General features: G+C 34.5%; 5 protein-coding genes across 9 annotated transcripts; 1 reads left to right on the plus strand and 4 right to left on the minus strand.

Moving 5' to 3' along the window:
* Nucleotides 1-580: 580 nt before the first annotated feature.
* Nucleotides 581-1558, minus strand: LOC110429395 (uncharacterized). Its single transcript, XM_021445416.1, has one exon. The coding sequence runs from the start codon at nt 1556-1558 to the stop codon at nt 581-583; it is 978 nt and encodes a 325-aa protein (XP_021301091.1).
* A 215-nt stretch (nt 1559-1773) lies between these two features.
* LOC110409468 (uncharacterized) lies at nt 1774-5275 on the minus strand. Of its 2 annotated transcripts, XR_002444562.1 has the most exons (12): nt 4989-5275; nt 4802-4897; nt 4552-4628; nt 4375-4454; nt 4106-4166; nt 3948-4015; nt 3745-3826; nt 3542-3622; nt 3362-3439; nt 2724-2843; nt 2192-2600; nt 1774-1858 (listed from the first exon to the last, which is right to left on the minus strand). XR_002444562.1 is itself a non-coding variant. In XM_021418821.1 (11 exons), exons 1-11 carry the CDS (start codon nt 5002-5004, stop codon nt 2406-2408), a joined length of 954 nt encoding a protein of 317 aa, XP_021274496.1. In that variant the 5' UTR covers nt 5005-5275; the 3' UTR covers nt 2136-2405. The 2 variants fall into 2 exon arrangements, 1 of the variants encoding a protein (XP_021274496.1); XM_021418821.1 differs by lacking the exon at nt 1774-1858 and having other exon boundaries at nt 2136-2600.
* Nucleotides 5276-8095: 2820 nt separating this feature from the next.
* LOC110409456 (amino acid-ligase) lies at nt 8096-9741 on the plus strand. 2 transcript variants are annotated; one of them, XM_021418805.1, is made up of 4 exons: nt 8096-8519; nt 8948-9091; nt 9156-9275; nt 9398-9741. In XM_021418805.1, exons 1-4 carry the CDS (start codon nt 8216-8218, stop codon nt 9550-9552), a joined length of 723 nt encoding a protein of 240 aa, XP_021274480.1. In that variant the 5' UTR covers nt 8096-8215; the 3' UTR covers nt 9553-9741. The 2 variants fall into 2 exon arrangements, with proteins under 2 accessions (XP_021274480.1, XP_021274481.1); XM_021418806.1 differs by lacking the exon at nt 8948-9091.
* Nucleotides 9742-10247: 506 nt separating this feature from the next.
* LOC110408850 (GPI transamidase component Gpi16 subunit family protein) lies at nt 10248-15376 on the minus strand. 2 transcript variants are annotated; one of them, XM_021417963.2, is made up of 5 exons: nt 14994-15376; nt 12755-14023; nt 11784-11933; nt 11517-11697; nt 10248-10611 (listed from the first exon to the last, which is right to left on the minus strand). In XM_021417963.2, the coding sequence occupies exons 1-5, from the start codon at nt 15240-15242 to the stop codon at nt 10430-10432; spliced, it is 2031 nt and encodes a 676-aa protein (XP_021273638.1). In that variant the 5' UTR covers nt 15243-15376; the 3' UTR covers nt 10248-10429. The 2 variants fall into 2 exon arrangements, with proteins under 2 accessions (XP_021273638.1, XP_021273639.1); XM_021417964.2 differs by lacking the exon at nt 14994-15376 and adding an exon at nt 14455-14965.
* Nucleotides 15377-18547: 3171 nt separating this feature from the next.
* On the minus strand, nt 18548-20103 carry LOC110429314 (xyloglucan endotransglucosylase/hydrolase protein 2-like). 2 transcript variants are annotated; one of them, XM_021445285.2, is made up of 4 exons: nt 19869-20103; nt 19670-19752; nt 19340-19533; nt 18548-19227 (listed from the first exon to the last, which is right to left on the minus strand). In XM_021445285.2, exons 1-4 carry the CDS (start codon nt 20041-20043, stop codon nt 18837-18839), a joined length of 843 nt encoding a protein of 280 aa, XP_021300960.1. In that variant the 5' UTR covers nt 20044-20103; the 3' UTR covers nt 18548-18836. The 2 variants fall into 2 exon arrangements, with proteins under 2 accessions (XP_021300960.1, XP_021300959.1); XM_021445284.2 differs by having other exon boundaries at nt 19652-19752.
* Nucleotides 20104-20109: the final 6 nt, after the last annotated feature.

Consider the following 20109-nt stretch of genomic DNA (forward strand, 5'->3'; position numbering starts at 1 on the left):
ATAATTCAGCTTGTACTTTAGCAAGCCCAAATCACCTTCCATTTGGTGAGATCTTGATTTACACAGCGTGTGTCAGAAAATATCAAACAAAGATCTTTTTTTTTTTTCAAGTAAGACTGGTGGCACTTACTAAATTGAATGCAAAGCATGGAACAAAAAGATCATCATCTAGAATAAAAGTTGTTGTTAACCTAACGGACCCTAAATATGTTACCAATGCTTTGAAATTTACGTAGGTGCACATGCATGTTTACTAACGTTCCTAGCAGATATGAACAAGCTACTCGAACCGTAGCTCCAGTATCAACTATCCGAGGATCATCGGTTACTATTTTCATGCTATCAAATAGAGACATCTGAATAGGAAAATTCGAATTGTTAGGACAAAGAGACAAAGAAATAATATCTGCTAGGGTTGAATTAACGAAGGATGGCTTAGGCTGAGGGTTGCTTTAGGTTGTTGGGTGAAACGCCTTAGGTTGATGATTACTTGAAGCTGGTTGATAGAATGTCTTAGGCTGAGTGCTGTTTAGAGCTGATCAATTCTCTTCCTCGCTGTCTGAGCCCTGATCATGAGCTTCTAATATTGATGCTTGGTGAGTGAAAATTGAGGCACTGAACTATTCAAATACTCTTCATTCTGATCTTGATTCAATAGTGTACTATTAGCAGATGCATTGCTCCTTCTTAAAGAATTCTTGTTCCCAGTGAATTTAAAATCTGCTGGGAAGCCAATGATCCTATAAAACTTGTCCTTCGAGTGACCTATTTTCCCACGATGACTACAAATCTGGTCATTCATATTCCTTCTTTTGCCATCAATATTCAAGACTGCCATTGCAGACGCCTCATGTAAGGGATGATTCCGAATATGAATGGACCTTTGAGTGTCCTCTCTCTGAACTAGATTATAGACCTCATCCAAACCTGGAAAAGGTTTTGACGTGATAATGTGCGACCTCAGACAAGAAGAAGAATCATTAAAGCCGTTCAAGAACTTAAACACACTATTCTTTTGATACAAATCCACAAACATCTTAAAACAATTTCCATTACAATTTCCACGAGAACAATAAGGCAATGGCATATGATTTATCAGTTCCTCACACAAGCCATTAAGCTCAGTATAATATTCATCCACTGCCCTAGAACCTTGGTTGAGATTGCTGAGCAGATAGTGTAAGTTGCAAATCGTTGCCTCGTCAGGTTGTGCAAATCGCATCTCCCAAAATTTTTCAGTAGCATTCTTCATGTAGAACATATTTGTGGCAATTGGTGGTGAAATGGATTCCAACAACCAAGCAACAATAAGATTGTTGCACTTGGTCCACGAAACAAAAAGATCATCAGTTGATTTTGGTTTTCCGACCGTGCCATCGACGAAGTCCAACTTATTTCTAATTGATAACACCAGTTCAACAGAACGACTCCAGGTGATGTCATTTGTGGCTGTAAGCTTAGGAATGATTGAAACCAAACCATGATGGTCCGAATGATGAAGAAAGTATGGTGAAAGAGGATCTTCGGTTGGAGGAACAGATTTATCAGATTGTGTCATGGTTGACATTAGTTGAAGGTGAATGCCGAAAGGATGAAGGGATTTGTCTTCAAAGACTGAACTGATTTTTCTGAAAACTGAGCCCTTTCACTCGGATGAAACAAAAACTTGTATATGCAAATTGATGTTTGACATAACAGAAATTGAATCTATCAATTAAACCAAACTGCTCCTTAATTATCATTTTCAGAATTTTCTTGTATAGCCACCCTGCCCTTTAGTTTGGTTTGCCTTGAATCTTCATTGCACGTAACAGTTGGAAAGCTTTTCTTTGTGACCTCATTGGAACCCAGCTGCTTACTGAAAATTGGAACCAGAAAAGTATCAAGTTCAACTATTTTAATAGCACAAAAACAAACTGGTTCACATTGTGTTTTACAAATTTGGTAATAATAAAATCGTTACTAAACATTTAATTTCATCATCATAATTTATTTTTACCAAATTATCCGTAGAAATTTCATCATTAATTTAAAAAACTTACTATGAACATCTTCCCAACCAAATATTCTGTCGATAATTTAGTTTTAACATTTTGTTATCCTATATTTTCTTCAGCACCCTTATTCCTTGTGATATTTTAAAAGTTCCTCTACTTTAAGCTTCTGTAACTTGAAAAGATAGACAACATACATCAAACACTTGCTATAGACAACATACATCAAACACTTGCTTCCAAACTTTCTTCACAAGTCACTTGCAATTGCTTTGTAAAACATTAGCGAACACTCAGACCCATAAAAGTTTCTACAATAGAGGTAGGTACAAATTCCAATATTTTATTCATCTATGGTCATCCTTTCAGCATTCACGTTCAACTAATGTAATTGAATCTCATATTGCAACGTTAATCTTCTCTCATCTGTTCGAAAAGACCAAAGAAGGGATTTGTGATTGCAGATCCTAACAGAGAGCCAGCTGAGTTAAGCACTTCTACATCGACCTTGCCACCAGGTAAAATCAAGAACTCGCTCCCTTCACTTCTCTCAAACCCACAAAGCTCAAGAAACTCAATACCTCCTTTCAGGCTCCCAACCCTCTCCTGTTAGAAGAAAAGTGAGCCATCAAAAAAAAGATAAAAAAAATTAAAACAGTGATCCATATAAAAAGATGGTCACTGCACACTTCAATCAGATAACAGGACCAATAAAAAAAGGTACCTTACCTGGAAGTGTGGGTTACCAAGTCGAATCTTCCTGTACTTTTCCTCATCAGGCCTCCTTGCAACATTTCCGACATAAATCAATAGGGTTTGGAATGCCCTTTTAACTCTGGCATGATCATCCTAGGATAAAAGTAACTGGAGAATCATTTTGCTTGAAGTAAAATATATTAGACAGAGTACATAAAATGGACAATGTAGTTAAAGCCTGCAAAGTATAAAAATGGAAATAGGAAATTTCTGCAATTCTGTTAAGAGGCTCTAGGGATAAAAAAATAGAGCAGAAAATATGTACACTTGCAATAAGAATGCTGCTCAATTTGTTTGGCCTCCTAAAGTATACTCTAAACATTTTCAAGATAAAGTTTTGTGAGTTAAAATGACTTTGAAATTGCCTCCAAACCAAGCAACCTCTCTTGTTTAATAGATGTGGATAAAGACAACCACCCCATTGAAGGCTTTCTTGGAATTCTTCTAGTGATTATTGTTGTCTAGAAGGATCATCAATAGTTTAATACATTCAATGACATAATCTCGCTTCCAGAATTACATTTGTTGCAAGTCATGCACAAGGAGGCAACTCTAACATATATAAACTTTTGTTTGATTCTGCGAAAACAATGAGTTAAGAAATCGTTTACCTTGTAAGTGCGCTTCAGAGACCTTAGACATTCTCTCATGGACTCATCCTTTTTAACGGACTTAGCAGGCAAAGAACTCTGCAACTTAAACAGGACCAAGTCAATACGATCTGATAACAATCTCCATATAAGATAAAGTGTCCCCTGTATCTAGAGATACTGTTTGACAGATATTTTTACCTTTCTTTCTTGTATAATCGGTCCAGATGGTTTCACAGCTCGGCTTTCAAGTGGCAATCCAAGTGCTCGCTTTCTTTCTAACTGTGAAGTTATATAAACCGTTTGAATTACATGCAGGCTGAAGATCATAATGAGACTCAAAATAACCTAGTAGGAATTTTTTCCCCCTTTGTGGCCAGAACATAGGAAGAACTAGAAATGACCTTATCCACTTCTAATTTCTGAAGCACTTTCTCCCTTGCCCTTCTCTGTTCCTCTTTCTCTGCTTTTCGCAAGGCTAAAAGGCTGGTAAATTATGCATCCAGAAGTTGATAGGAATGATGTCATTGGTTTAAGAAATTAGAGGAGCTATAAGGTTTAATATTTCTGCATAGAAGGAGCATATATATGGAGTATTAAAACAAACCGTTGTTGTTCATTTTCCTCTGCAATTCTCTTTGCTTCAAGGAATGCTTTACCTGCTCGAATCCTTTCCTGCCAAAGGTGTAGCAGGTAGGTTAGACAAACTAAAATGCCTAGTTACAGACAATGGTAAAATCAACAAAATGAATGATTACACGATACCTTCTCCCGTTCTGTTGAACTTTTCTTTTCTTCTTCTTCTTTCCTTATGCGAACTCGAGCCCTAAGAGTGAGCAGCTTAATGAGCATGAAAAGGAACAGATTGAAAAGGGTAGTATGAGTCTTAACAAAGTCAAAATGGGGAAAGAATAAAACATCAAACATAAAAGGTCAGTTATAGATATTTAGGGAAGACAATCAAATAGAAAGGGTTTAACTGTCTTGAAAAGGGTGTAAAAGCTTTCATCGCAAAGGGATAATCGAAGTCAAACCTTAGTTCCTGTTCTTTAATTTTTATTGCTTCTGTGATATCAGATGGCTGAGGCGACTCAATATCCAAGTTTATCGCTACCTGGATTTAATTGAACAAAAGAGAAAAAAAAAAAATCCTTGTGACAAAGGATACAAAAACAAAGGTGGAGATTTTGATCAATGTGAAAAAGCCACACCAAGGGCATCTGATCAATGTCTTCATCATTATCGTGATCAATGAGCCAATTTACAGCAGCCTCAAGGCTAGTATTACCTGCGCTACGCAGAAACATTGATGTTAACATAATATACAGAACGGTTCGAAATAGGTCTACATCAGACAAATATCATCCTTTACCTAGAAAATAAATTATATGGAAAAGTAAAGTACATAATTTTTTTGAACAAATACTGTAAATGCATCACATATTGCATACGAAAGCTCACCTGAATGATGAAGTGCTCGAACTGCTCGGGCTCGTGGAAATCCGAATGCTTCAAGTTCTCCAAGCAATTTCATTTTCACTTCCATAACAGGACCTTCTGTTTTATAAAAAAAAAAAAAAAAGAGTAGCAAATTATAAAAATTCAAAAAAAATAAATGATCTAACAGCATGCATGAGTTTTGACATACCTCGTTGGGTCTGCATCGAAGACAGAATCCAGGAAAGGCTAGCTAGGATTGTGATATGGGAAGATGAAAAGAAATGAGGTTTAAATAACTAAGGGATTCTCCAGGGAACCTGAAAGAAAACCCATCGACTTAAGCATTGAAAAATGTAGGAGATTGGTTTGGAAAGCCCTGGCAACTTCAGGTTTGGATCATTCCCCTTTGCTTCTTTCTTTCTTCTAGGCAACGCTTTGATTCCCTCCCCCGCTTTATATACCTTTCGGGCGCCTTGGGTTTAGCTCATTCGCAAAGAACTTTCCTTCCAGCACCTGCAAACACGCACGCTTCCTTCTTGGGAGGGATGGGGATCACATAAAACAGAGCAAAATGACAATGGCCAAAAAAAAATTCTTGGTATCTATAGTCTTTTGCTTTATACAAGAATATTTTTATTTTTATTTTCGTTCATTTTTAAATAATAATTAATATTTAAAGTATTAATATTTTTAAAATGTAAAGTTGATTGGCTATAAAGATGATTATAATTGAAAGCCAATAAATGTAAAACACAATTAATGTTTCACTTATATCTATTTAAAATTTATAATATTAATTTATAAATCATTCAATACTATTAAGATTAATAAAAATATTTTCTAATAACAATCATTCAATGTAATTATTCTTATTTACAAATAGATAAATCTTATATATTTAGATGTTAGATAAATCTTATTAATATTAACAATAACAAATATTTAAAATGAAAACTTAAAAATATTTGCTAAGACGCATGAGTGTAATTTGATCTGAGCTCTTAAATTTATTATATATTTAGTTTTAAATGTAAATTAAATTAAATTAAAATTATGATTTAATTTGAATATTATATATTCCAAATTAAATATCTTATTATTATCATTGTCTTGTAAATTTTATCTATATAAATGGACTATTAGCCTATAAATAGCACTCACTTCATTCTTAAATACACATTCGAATAATATTTTCTCATTTTCTTAATACTTTTTTCTCATAATTGTTTTTTCATGTTCTCTCACTTCATTTATAAATACACACTCGAATAAGATCTTCTCATTTTCTTAATGCTTTTCTCTCATAATTATTTTTTTAAATTATATTTTACAACACGCATTACCAGCACGATTCTCTAATCTCTTAAGTTTCTCATTTTCTTAAAGTTTTTCTCTTATAATTGTTTTTTCAAGTTATATTTTACAACACCTTATCAATACGATTCTCTAATCTCTTAAGTTTTAATATTATTATTAAACTCCAATAAGATCTTCTCTTTCTTAATATCTTCTCACTTTTTTGTTTTTTCAATTCTCTAATGTCTTAAGTTTTACTATTATTATTATCTCAAAGTCGAATTTCTTTAAGCTTCAAGAGGATTTCAATAATTGATTTTTTATTTTTGATTTTAGTGAATCAAGTAAATGATTTGATTTCTCTTTAACGTTTTATCCCCTGAAAATAAGCCTTAATGTTAATTTGCTATCCTTCGATTTATTAAATCAAATTGAGCAGGCAAATATATATAATTATATTACTTGAAACATATGATCTCTTCGTTTTGATTTTAGAATATGATTTGCTCAATACATGATTTTTTGGTTTTGAATTTTGAATATAATTATGCTCAGTATATATAAATCTATTTTTAATACTACGAGATTTAATATAATTCAAGAAATTTTGAATTGAATATATAAAATTAACTTTGTTTGATATTTGTTTTGTAACAAATAGATAAATATTTTTTTATCATCAGAAAATAATAATTCTTCTAAAAACTAAAAACTTATTATGATTGGATGTATATTCGATTGTTAAATTTTAAAACTGTAAGTGAGTATAATTCAACAATATTCAACAATACTTAAAATCAGTTCAAAACTAAAATTATATGGAGAAAATAATACTTATACAAATATGTCAAAAGAATGATATGACTTCAGAGTATTTCTTAAAACCTTTTTGTACTGTATTAAGCACATTTGAGATGTGGAAAGTAGAAAATGTTCTTTCTAACATATCTGCATCAATAATATTTTTTCCATACAATTTTAGTTGAGAATTGTTTTTAAATATTGATGAGTTATACTCACTTATAAATTTTAAAATCTTGCAACCGTAAATACATTCAACTGAACTTTTGAAAGAATTATTGTTTTTTAATAGTCAAAACGTGTTTCAGATTAACCAGAGTATACAAAGCAGTATTTATTTACTTGTTACAAAATATATATCAATCTCATAATATCAAAAATAAATTTAAATATATTGAGAATCATATTCGAAATTCAAAACAAAAAAATTATGTATTGAGAAATCATATTTCAAAACTAAAACAAAGAGATCTTATACATACTCAATCCGATTTAATAAATTAAAAGACAAAATATTATATATATATATATATAATAGTGAATTCATGTGAAAACACTGAAGAATATAAGTTACTTACTTACCTGATTCGCTAAAATCAAAAGTTAAAAAAATGAAACTTTAACTTTAAGATGATAGTGATAAAAACTAAATGATACCAAAACTTCAAAAGATTAGAAAATCGAATAATAACGTCTTGCGAAATATAACTTGGAATAATAAAAAAGTAAAAAGATCTTATTCATTTGTACATTTACAAATGACGTTAGGGATATTTATAAGCTAATAGCTTCTTAGAATTTACAAAATAGAGATACTGCTAAAGAATTTCATTTGGATAGATAATATTTAAATTAAATTGTAATCTTAATTTAATCTACATCTAAAATATATAATTAAATTTAAAAATTAAAATCAGATTACACTCATGTGTATAATCTAGACGGTTTGAATTATTATTTACTGAATTATCCAATTTAACCTGAACTCTTAGATCATAACATAATAAACATACTCTTGAATCATAACGTAATGAGCACTTACACGTGCAGTCATAACATTTTTTCAATTATAATGTTTAGTATGCTAACACGAGAGAGTTTGAGTGCTTTAAACGTTTTTTTTTCTTAAAATTTTCAAGCCGAAGCCTTAAGCGGTTAAAGCCCAATCCAAATCAGTGGGTCCAGACTCCAAAAATCAAAAACAAAATCTGTGGAAGACACTTCCAGAAGCCGTTGGAACATGGAAGCAAACTAGCGGATCATGATCAAATACAAAAGAGAGAGAAAAAAGTCTCACCCATTTTCCTTTCGAAAGAGCTAAAAGAGAGATCGAAATCGATGCCAGGTGATAACAAACCAACAACAATCAAGCTTTTCTGTCCTTCAGTATCGAAGCTGGTTCCATTCGTGGTGTGGGATGGCCAGAAACTTGACCTTGGGTCGATAGCTCGAGCATTCGGACTCGACCCATCGACAGTTAAGCTTAATGGGCACTTTATAAGCAGAGGGGTGGATCTCGTTTCGCCGTCTGTTACGTGGAGGTCACTGCTTTCTTTCTTCTCTTCTAAAGGTTTGTCTACTGGGACTGATGATAAGAGCGCTCTCATTGTTGATGGCAAGCTTTGCAAAGTTGGGACTAAGAGTAAGTATTAAGTATAAAGTTTACTGTTTGTTTTCTTTGTGGGAGTTTGTTTTGGATGAAGAGGGTCGTGTTCTCGGTGTTGTGGTCGGTTTGCTGGGAAAGTATGGGAAGAGGAAGGTTGTCGTTGGTTCTTTTAGATTTGTGGGTTTTGTTTGAATTATATGATGTGTAGAAAAAAATTGGAAAACTTTTAAGAATTTGACATCGACTAATGAGTATGATCATTGAAACATTGGTGAAACCTTGTGTTTAGGCTTTATATGAAGGGTAAAAGAAGACTGCATAAACATAGGTGGGTGGGTAGCTGCATAGTCGTGAACAAGAGTGGAGAGTATGACAAATTTTCGAGCATCTTAGTCAGAAATCAAAATCATGTTCGTTTTCCGTCCTTTTTCGCCTGAAGACGGATGAGTGCCTTCTGTTTTCAGGAGCACATGAACCTCAAGATGGTGTTAATGGGAATCAAGACATAGCTGGAAAGCATGGAGTTAAGGAGGTTGGAATTATCACAAAGCTACAGGTTGAAGATCTTGACTCGATCAAGAATAAAAAGCTAAGAGATAGCAGCTCAGGTAAAAATGGGGAATTGTAAGCCTGCTTGTTCACATTTATCTAAGATTGAGCCCTTGCATGCAGGATGCCATGAGGGAGCTAGCCGTCCAGTGTCCGAATGGAATGGCCTTGGCTTCAAGAGAAAGAGTTTCATGGGCGATGTCAGCTTACTCAATAAATTAAAGATTAATGAGACCAGCTCAGGTTTGTGCCATCAATTTAAAATTGTACCATCACCAGATATATACTTGCTACTGAATGATTCTGATGGTTTTACATGGTACTTTTGCCATTTCAAACGATGCATTTTGTGGTTCACATTACAGATTTTCAAGCAAGTGGGAACAATGGCTCTAGCACCATTTTGAGCACGCCATTTAAATGCTGTTACTTGAGTGGCAGTATGAAGAGGATGAGGGAAGATGAAGTGGTTGTAGCTGCATCTTGCAAGAGGGTCAGTTATGGCTGCCATTCTACATGATCAGATTGTACTGTCTCCATATGTTTAATCACTAGCCAACCACCAAATGCCAACTTTCGGATGAGAGATTGAGGATTTGAATTCTTGTAAGTTATAAAGATGTAAATAGAGTTTAACAGGATTCATGCTTTTTGTGGAAACAGACTTGTAATAAGCTTAGTGTGCAATTACATGCCGACTTGGTTCATAGTTCCTGATGTTGACAGTTTTTTTTTTCCACAATAAACATGGGGCACTTTCTGTAAATCTAAGCTAAAATTGAAGTAGTTTCTGCAATTAAATCTGTAGGAGAGATGCAAAAAGGAAGCAATGCGCTGAAATCACGTTACCTGTATTCTTTAGAAGCTGAAATGGAGAAAATTGCCTACACCCTTATGCAAGATAGACGGTAGAAGATATAACATAAGGCGGTGCAAAATGAACTGAACTTAGATCCATATCAAAGAGACCACCTCTAATGGGCTGTTAAGAAAAGCTAAGAAATTACCCTAGGCTTGATTTTTATACTTCAACAACATGAGGAACAGCCTGAAGAAATGACCATAGCAGACATGTCATTTGAAACATGATTAACATTCTTTATCAAACCCGTATATCTTTGCACAAACCCTTGTACTGCAAGTGCCCGAAAATTCAATGACCTTGATGCAAATGCGAATAATTTTGCAGAACAAAGTTATCTACTGGCTTTCAGGAAAAAATATGAGTCAAATTTTCAAAAAGTAAAAGAAAATGTCAATGGCTCAAAATGATGAAGAAACAAAAAATTTTTTAGTGGCATGGGATTGTGGAAGAACATGATCCTTTCACTAATTCTAATGTTCATATTCTTTCTTCTTGCTCATATTGTACACTGAAAGTTTCTATAGTTTTAACTTCATGAAAAATAGTACTGCCAACCTACAGCCAGTCCAGCTACTAGTATGACTTTGAATACTAACTTAGAACTAATGAAGGATGATGAAGATGGGGGTGAATGCGGAGGTTCCCATGGTCTACCTCTAAGCTTGGCAGACAACTTTGATAGCAGCAGAGGTAGCTGACCAGTTTTCTTGGTGGCTGCAAGTAGAACAATAAGGGGAAAATATCAGTCAGAGGGAAGATGTGACGGTCAAACCATCAAAAGTTGCGACCACAACATAAACACTGGTTTGCCAGACCATATAGAATATAATTAAATAACCAAACCATATAAATTTTGGTTTCCAATGTTCTCTCTTAATTACCTTTCCAACCAATAGTTTTATCAGGGAGAAGAAAAGTGATGAAGATGGATGCTTAGAAGATATCTGAACATTCAACTGCCTATGTTAGCTTAATGCAAAGCAACAGCATATATTATACGGCTGAACTCAGCTACATTGACAGAAAAAATGTGTGGTTTTCTCCTTTTACTTCAAATTTTTTAAAGCTCAGCTCTCCATACACTACCATGCATGCAATCCTTCAGATATTTTACTGATGTTCGGAGGTACTACAGATTATTATTATATAATAAATGCATATGGTCCAAACAAATCGAAGTTCTAAAATAATAATCAAAAAGAAGAAGAGAGAGAGCACCCCAATTGCCAATCAGTAAAATAGAGAGATATCTCGAATCAGGAAAAAAAAAAGAAGAAGAAGCTAGCATTAATGCTATCAAGCAACTTAAAAGGACCACAAAATGTAAGAATGATTGGCTACAAGTGAAGCCTCACACCTTTAATTTCAGGTTCCCATCCAAACCTACACACCTGACCATGTCACTAAGTGCTTACTTATACTGATAGACATGACTGTGAGTAGATGTTAACAAAGTTTGCATTGAACTTGAGAAATTGGACTTGTGTGGTATTTACCAACTATACTAAAAAATGTGCTATGGGCATGATAATATATGGGATTATTTCATGATTGAAAACCATACAAAATCCATATTCTCAAGAGAATCAATAATGGCCTATTCCATGAGATAAAATTACCTTTGTCTTTAAGAAATCTCTCCTCCTCAGCAACACGCCTTCGTAGTACATTGAGCAATGATCCGAAATACAATGCAAACACCGTGCACGTGATTGTGATAACATTATAAGGCATGCTGAAATCAGGAGTTGTCAAAGGTACCAATAATACTTCTGTGTAAGACATTACAGGACTCTTTTCCTGCATGACAGACAAAGCTAATGCCAAATGAGAAGAAGAATACAAATGGATCATGTTTAGCACCAGAAATATCAAGAGGTTAGTACCTGAAACTTTGACAACAAGGGTGACTTGTTTAAAGAGCCATCTTCAAGAAAAAACATGCTTGCATGGAAGTTGGGAAAGCTTATAATAGCTGATGGTATGTCGAATCCTTGATTAGCATCAGGGGGGTATTCATCAATATGTAAAAAACCCTATTCAGACATATCAAACAGAGAATCAACTCATCAACAATACATCGAGAAGCAGAAATCATATTAAAGTTTGGCCTATAAAGCAAGAAGCAAAACTGTTTTTGTTTCAGTTCTAAATTATTAATTTCATCAAAACAGATAGTCATTATCCACAAGCAGAGGATGTCTTAGATTGATAGCAGCATGTCAGAACTGCAGCATGTCTTAGTTCCTGGAATAACAAGTCTTCTAACAATGCAAAGGAAAAAAAACATACGAGACCTAATATGATGAAATATTTTTATTGATGCGATAGCGGATGCAGCCAGTAGCAATTTATCCTCTTTTTTTTCAGACATAGGCAAAGATTATATAATTTGAATGTATTGGTAGGTTTCATCACATGCATCCAGCTCAAGAAGTAAACAGTGAATTGAGATTCTACAGGTTCAGATAGGTAGGTCTAGGTTTGAACGTTACCTAACCAATGGAATTAGTTAATAGGTTTTTGTTCAAACATACAAACATTTATGGACAAAGTCTGAATTCAGGTACATTGTACAGTCAAAATCAGGTATACTCAAGGTACCCAATTTACTATCTTATATGATTAATATTTTGAAAGTAGCTTTTACAGAAATACATTTCTGTCTAAAAAACTGGACTCCAATGCAGCAGCAAAACCCACCAATGGTTAGTGTTGATTTCACTTAGCTTGACATCTTACATTTATGGACCACATTAGCTCCTTTATCCAAACCTTTAATAAACTTGTGTTTATTGAATAGAATGTGTAAGACCAGATCAACTAATAGCTAAAATAAACATAATGAAAAGCACACCTTATCAAACTCTATGGTTAAAGCAGCTGATTTTACTCTGCAAGGAAGTCTCAGAACCATTTCCATCATGCCAGGTGAAACTTTGTCTTTGGAAGGTGAAACATGTATCTTCTCAATAACATCTGAAACAGCCTTAGGTTGTTGATCAATGAACACTTGCAGAGAATGGAAATAGACCTTAACATACCAAGGCACAACTTGAAAAACATCAACTTGCAATTCACACCTTTCATTATTGTCAAAAGCACCCATGAAGCCCTCCCACAATTGTGTAGATTTCAAGGAAATAGCAATGGCACCCCTCTCATTCCCGCTTCCCATCAAGAACCTACTAGAATGTAACGGTGCTGATTGACACGACCAAACTACAGGAATCTTCCAAGTAAGGCCAAGATCTAATGGCTCAGATTCAGTGTATTTCTCAACTTGGAAATTGTACAAAATGGATGAGCTCTTGCCATGGAAGCTATTTTCTTCTATAACTATCCTGTCCGGGCTAGCAGACAACTCAAAGCTGGGATAAGTCCAAAAATTCTCAGAGGTTAAACCATTTGCCACAGACTTCTCATTTTCTTTATGGATATGCTTCAGTTCAGCAACTAAGCCTCTGTCAAGTTGAAGATACACATTACTAGACTTCGCAAGAACACATCTTCCACGAACTTGTTTCCCAAAAATTGAACTAAGAGACCAGCTTGGTTGAATACGCTTTTCACCAGCATGGTCCATACTGGCCCTTCGACCGTTAGGCTGGATAGGCTGAAGAACAACTGTAAGTGCCTGTTTTAATATGATGCCTGAATCAGTCCCCTTTGAACCAGATGCAGTTGAGGTCAAATGCAATCTCTGAGAATGATAAAAACCTCTGTAAATAGATGGTCTATCCAGTAACACAGCAAGCCCAGCTTTATCCCGACAAGGAAGCAACTTCAGCCATGGAGTTAGATTCTCAGTGCAAACAGCTTCACGGGGCAATGTACCATACCTCAGATTGCCTGAAGCGGGTGGAAAACTCCATTCTGGGGCAGAATAAGTTGAAGTAGACTCTAGGAAGTTGATTGAGGCACAGAAAAGACCTGAGAGAGTGTGCGTTAAATTCTTCCAGGAAGCATCAACCTGATGTTGTGGGACATCAAAGACAGCCCATAACTCAACTCCAGGGGGCTTTGCATTGCTGCTTGCTATGGGATCAAATCCACCCCATCTTTCATAGTTCCAGCGACCTTGTGTGAAAGACAGCTCCATTTCCTTAACTCGAAATTTCTGAACCTATTCAAAGATGTTCATAGTCATGCACAGCTTTCAAATACTTCAAAGACTTATCTTAATTGTTAATCGTTGGATATCTACAACAAAGCTACTTATCTTAGTTCTTAACTTCTTAATATCTACAACAAAGCTATAAATCAGAATTCTTATCTTTTCCTTGCAGAAAAAGAGACAGACAAATTACTGCAACACATGCACTATTATTTTCAGGAAAACTTATAGCCAAGTTTTTACTTTGTATTCGACATAATATTTTTAAAAAGGATAATGAGTTCATAAGAGCATTTCTTTCTCATTTATATTATGAATGCAGAAAATAATGAATTAATTATTATTGAGTAGGAAAATAATAGAGATAGGTTGACTAATAATTTAAATTATATAACCTAGTACAAGGATTTCAAGAAAAAAAAAATCCCTTTATGAACTACCTTAATTGACTCAGGCCAAGCTGAGTGCTGCAGAGATCATGATAACATTTAACCTCAGAATAAACCGCATCAAATTTTCATTCTGAGACTGAAACACAAGGTAACAAATCGAAATTTTTTAAATCCCGTTAGTCTGGCAACATGATGCAGTCTACTAACTACTTAAATTGACTCAGCCTGAGTTGACAACTACATAGTCCTTCCACAATCTGCTCCTTAAATATCAATTTCAACATCCAGGCAAAAGCAGACCAAAAGCAAGCAAACTAAATCCCTCCTTGCAGTACACAATGGTTCAAGATTTTGCTAATAAATGTATCAGGAGAAAGGGAAAGATTTGAAGTCTTACTTTTTGGCACCTCCTTTCTAAACTACCAATAGATTCAGAAACCAAAGAAACCGACTCGACTTAGCTAAGCTAACTTCTCCGACTCCATTCAAACAAAAGCAACACGTACAAACCAAAAACAAATTCTCTTTTCTAAACAAGAAGATTTCTCAGTGACCCGAATAAAACAAATTAAAGAAACAATAAGTACCAACTGGGAAATGGCTTTCGGAAACAAGTGGTGATGGCGTCCATTAGAGGTGGAAGGAGGGGCAGAGCTTTGAAAATGGAAATGGGCCAACACTTTTCGATCCGGCAATGGCTTCAATAGTAGTTCCTCATTGAATTCTTCTTGTTTTTGGCCTTCTTCATCGACCGATCCAAAAGCAATCCAACACTGCAACAAGTGATGAGTTACTAGGAGAAGGAGCACAAGAACTGGTCTTTGAAGAAGGGTCATCTCTGGGTTGCCTTAGGAAACTGAAACTATGCTACTGGCTATAGAGAATCCGCTATGCGAGCACCCATTCCACCAAGATTTCAAAAAAAAAAACACCGATCAGTGTGCAGATTCCTTTTCCTTTGTTAATTATACAATTTTCTTTTTACCAAATTACAATTTCCTGTTTTAGAGATGGACCAGATGGTATTTTTGATTGTCGATTGGGCTCCTTGGGCTCTAGAAGCCCAACCGGATCAGACTTAGCCACTTTAGAACGATGCAAGGATAATCATCTAAAATTTTAAATGGAAATCTTACGCCTAGCGTTCGTGCCTCTCTTTGCCCTACATACCAGATCTTGCCACGTTACGCAAGTTAAAATTAATATTAAATTTTCATTGAAAAATTTCCCCTCAAAACAATTTTCCTAGCTTAACACTCTCTTTCTCTCAACTCTAAGACCCATCTCCCACGGATCTCCACCAAAGCCAACCATTTCTCCATCAACACCCACAGATTAAATGCTATAGAATTTCATCACTTGGCTTTAATTTGTGTTTATCAAGAAAAAGGAAGTGGCCTTTTGTTGGTTGGCGTACAGATTCATCAAGTTGTCTCTCATGACCTTGATAGCCTTCTTCAATCCATATACATCTTTAGTTCATTATTGCCCAAGTAAATATACGCAGACATCCTTCTACTATCATTCTGTATATGATGCTCTTGTTTTGTCTAACTTGCTATGGTGCATTTTACTGGTTTTTTTTAAGATGATTGGTGAAGCCCAACTCTCCTTCATGTTCTCCAGAAATTGTCTCCTCAAACTCCCTTGTTAATAGGCAAATTTGGTCCCTCATTGCCCTCATCGTCAAAATTAGATTTGGTAATTTATATTTTCATGTCTTTATCCTGTTGTTAAAATATATAGTATTAATAATTATATAAATAAATATGAACATGACACGATTAACTGATTGCATGAGGATCTGTAACACATATATAAATATGTCTAATAACTTTTTAACACAATACGATTAACACGTTTAATAAACGTGTTAAGTTAAATTTTATAAGACATGATACAATTAAAAATAAAATTAAAAGATTAATATGATTCAATTTTTATTGTGATTAACACTCTAACATGATTAATACATGATTTAATTAAAAAACTTGCAACTTTTTTTTTTTGATTTGTAAACTTCTTAATTCATTTTAGTAGGTAATTACAATAACAAAAGCTAAACAATTCTTTTTCTTCTATTACATTTCAATCCAAAAATTCAATTACATTAAAACAGTCACCCTCAAACCAACCACTAGTCTCTCCAAAATCCATTGAAATTTCTTTAGCAAAATCTAAACCATTAGTTAGCCAATTATAATGTGGGTGATCTTTTGATATTGCATCAACTTTGTCATCTTCACTTGTCAATTCACATCACTTCCACAAATTTTAAAGTTACTCAGCACAGTCATGAAGTTAGAAGCAGCACAAGTAGTTGCCTCTAAAAATGTGTGTGAAGTAGTTGCAATTGAGTCAAAATCCGAAACATGAGGCATATTCAGTATTACATTTCCACCATACATCGTCATGGCAGCTTTAAAATCCACAGTATATTCAACGTTCATCATAGTTGGTTCACTTTCACCGTCCACAAATTTCAAACTTACTCGACACAGTCATGGAGTTAGAAGTAGCACAAGTAGTTGTCTCCAAAAACGTATGTGAAGTAGTTGCAAATGAGTTAGAATTCAAAACATGGGGCACATTCAGTATCGCATTTAACTTTTGAGCCATTAATTACAAAAGGACTCTCAATTCTCAAGAGATGCTACAAACTCTAATCTGTCAAAAAAACTAGAAGAATGAACAAACTTCGTGCTTTATTTCTCTTTGAATAGTGTTTTCCTTATTTCTCTCAAAACAAAGAAACTTAAGGAAATCAAAAGGTCCATGAGTTTTCAAGATTCTTTCTTCTGAGCCATCAACTACAAAAGGAACCTTAAGAGATGCTACAAACTCCAATCTGTGAAAAGAACCAGAAGAATGAACAAACTTCTTTCTTCAATTCTTTCTGAACAAGGTTTCCTTTGTTTCTTTCAAAGACAGAGAAACTTAGGGAAACTAAGAGGTCCATGAGTTTTCCAGACTCCTACTTCTTAGCATCAACTACAAAAAGAACCTCAAGAGATGCTACAAACTCCTTCTGACCAAACCATTCCATTGCATGGACCAATCTCAAATTGCTAAGGCAATTGCAAATAAGATCATATTCTCTTAACTTATAGAAAAGCTTGATACCATCCTCAAAGAGAGCAAGAATGCCAACTTTGAGATTCCTCGTCCAGTCAATCAGTATGGCCTGATATGCTGTAGGACTATAGGACGCAAAGTTAATATTCCAAACTCCAAGGGCATCCCTAACAAATTTCTAGTTTAGAAATATCTCCATATTTGAGAAGTCGTAGCAAAGGCTCCCTTCACATTTCTTTCTAATGTTGTAGTAATTTGTATCATCAGTAAGTGCAATGATGCGATTAAATATGGTATTGTGGACAAAATATGAAGCCATGTAAGAGATTGTACAATCAGTGTCGTAAAGCTTTTATTATTCAAATTTAAAATCAACAATTATAAAAATAATTATAACTAGATAATAATAGCATCAAATATAATAAAATTTAACACAAATAATCTATTATCATAAAAAAATAGTCTTGTATTACAAAACTTAAATGGGTTGATAAACGTGTCCATTTATATGGGTTAAAAATGATAACACAAATTAATTAAATGACTTTAAGCATGTCTTAACTGTGTTAATCATATTTGACAGGTATGAAATACAAAATTTTTTAAATTAAACCCAAACCCATTTAATTCCGTGTTATATCTAAAAATACTAAGTCTACCTAGAACACTCAAATTCCCTCACCTCCTCTCCCAGATCACGTCAATTGGTTATTCCATTCCTTGTTTGTCTGGCCTGCAATGGTTCATTTTACTGGTTTTCTTAGATGATGCGTGAAGCCTAACTTCTTCCCTTTCTTTCGACCTATTTCTCTTTTTCCAAAAATTATTCTTCACCACAAAATCTCCTACTAATACGTAGATCTAGTCATCCCTTTCTCTCCTCTGTTTCTCCATCAACTCATCTCCAAAACACTCAAATTCCCTCACCTCCTTTCACAATTTATGTCAATGGTTTGAGTGCACCAAATAATAGAAATGGTTTTCTTTTATGAAAAATTAATATGGTTAAGGAGGGTTTTTTACTAAGCATAATGGAAGTTTGCTTTTAAACATGAAAAGTAATTACTTTTCTTTAATGATGCTACATGGTAAGATTTCATTGATGAGGTTAAGAGACGGGACATATTCTCAAAACAAAAGATATTTGTTGAGTTAAAGAGTTGTATCCCAATCTTCAATTATTTCTACTTGTTGAAATATGGCTTCATTTTGCTGCCAAGCTGATTTAAAGGCTGAAGGTTACAGGAAATTCATAGCTGCAGAAAGAAGAGAAGTTTTGTTGGTTTATCTTTATCTGCTTTACCCGTTACTTTTCTTGTTGAAATATGGTCATGAACTCTCTTTAATGTTGTCTGCTACTGAAGAAGGCACTCTGGAGGAGGTACGGGATATCTAGGCCTATCAGAACAATAGTCATAGCTCATGTATTTGTTCCTTACATTTTCCAACTCTATTTGTTGCTTGGAATCTAACTTCCAATATTTCTCTGAATTCCACCAATACTTGGGAGAATAACATTCTTGAACGTTTGTGTTCTGAATTATTGGGCAACCGCCTATATCAAATCCTTGGAAATGAGCTTTGAAAGGTGCCATGCTCCAATTAGTCTTTGTTTTGCCTCCATCAGTTGCCCAGCTATCTCCATCCCACAAGCTTGCTTCTACTTGCATTGCCTGCGATGGGTACCCTACTCCAATATTTTTGTTGTTCTTGAACACTCGAATTGGGACGTCATCCACATAGAATCTGTATATGGATATAAATTTTTCAAAAGTATGATACCTATCAATTAAGGTATATAAGTTAATTAACTTTTAGCACATTTATAAGATTTAAATTAAATGTTAGTAATCCGTACACAATTTGGTGTTGGTTCCATAGAATTTGGTAAGTGTGGAAATTTGCAGCAGGATCAAACCAGAGAAGAATCCGTTGCTCCCTATTCCCAACACCATCTGCAAACACATTGGTTTGCAACGTGATAGGCTTGCCTTCTCTATTCCCCAAGAACTCAAAATCTAGCTCGTCATGCTTGTCGCCTTGTGAGGTTAGCTGTCATTACAAAATTATTAATTACTTAGTGCATATTGAAGCAAGAATAAAAGGGCAATGAGAAAATATAGTAATAGTTAATGAAAAGAGCAATTGAAAAAGATGCTTTGATGTTTACGTAAAAAGCAGTAACAACCCCAGCAGAATCCTTCGGCGGTAGCTTTATCCTCATGTGGAAAAATCCACTACCGTATCTTAGCTTCGACCCAAACCCAGCTCCTGTAAGAACATTCCAACAAATGTATGTCTTTTTCTCAAGTCAATCTCTTCATCATAAGTAAATATTTAAACTTGTCGTCAATATTAATTGAGTGTTTAGAGGGAAAGAAGGTAACCGGAAGAGATATCCATAGAGAGCTGAACTTCTCTTCCTTGATTAAATAAGAGAACATGATCATAACCCCACGTGATTTCATAGTTTTCATCAAATTCAACAATATCAGCGCTTGCAAACAACCTGCCAAGAAGGAAAAATGCGAGCAAACCTAGCAGAAAACTATAATATTCCATCTTGAGTAGTGCTATAGCAATGAGTGCATCATTGACAAGTGTCTGTGTGAGTGTGTGTGTATATAT

The sequence above is a fragment of the Theobroma umbraticum genome, unplaced genomic scaffold, assembly GCF_002168275.2.
Source record: "Theobroma umbraticum cultivar Fairchild unplaced genomic scaffold, ASM216827v3 scaffold_44.0, whole genome shotgun sequence".
NCBI classification, from domain to species: Eukaryota; Viridiplantae; Streptophyta; class Magnoliopsida; order Malvales; family Malvaceae; genus Theobroma; species Theobroma umbraticum.

Coding starts and splice junctions, on each gene's coding strand:
- LOC110429395 (XM_021445416.1), bottom strand. CDS start 1,558: ATGACACAATCTGATAAATCTGTTCCTCCAACCGAAGATCCTCTTTCA.
- LOC110409456 (XM_021418805.1), top strand. CDS start 8,216: ATGCCAGGTGATAACAAACCAACAACAATCAAGCTTTTCTGTCCTTCA. Junction 8,520..8,947: donor TTGCAAAGTTGGGACTAAGA/GTAAGTATTAAG, acceptor TTCTGTTTTCAG/GAGCACATGAACCTCAAGAT. Junction 9,092..9,155: donor GCTAAGAGATAGCAGCTCAG/GTAAAAATGGGG, acceptor CCTTGCATGCAG/GATGCCATGAGGGAGCTAGC.
- LOC110429314 (XM_021445284.2), bottom strand. CDS start 20,043: ATGGAATATTATAGTTTTCTGCTAGGTTTGCTCGCATTTTTCCTTCTT. Junction 19,534..19,651: donor GGGTTGTTACTGCTTTTTAC/GTAAACATCAAA, acceptor TTGTAATGACAG/CTAACCTCACAAGGCGACAA. Junction 19,228..19,339: donor TGGAACCAACACCAAATTGT/GTACGGATTACT, acceptor ATCCATATACAG/ATTCTATGTGGATGACGTCC.
- LOC110408850 (XM_021417963.2), bottom strand. CDS start 15,242: ATGACCCTTCTTCAAAGACCAGTTCTTGTGCTCCTTCTCCTAGTAACT. Junction 14,024..14,993: donor CGAAAGCCATTTCCCAGTTG/GTACTTATTGTT, acceptor ATCTTTGAATAG/GTTCAGAAATTTCGAGTTAA. Junction 11,698..11,783: donor CCTTGTTGTCAAAGTTTCAG/GTACTAACCTCT, acceptor TCTGTCATGCAG/GAAAAGAGTCCTGTAATGTC.
- LOC110409468 (XM_021418821.1), bottom strand. Junction 3,827..3,947: donor GAGGAAAATGAACAACAACG/GTTTGTTTTAAT, acceptor ATAATTTACCAG/CCTTTTAGCCTTGCGAAAAG. Junction 2,844..3,361: donor CTCTGAAGCGCACTTACAAG/GTAAACGATTTC, acceptor CTTTTATCCTAG/GATGATCATGCCAGAGTTAA.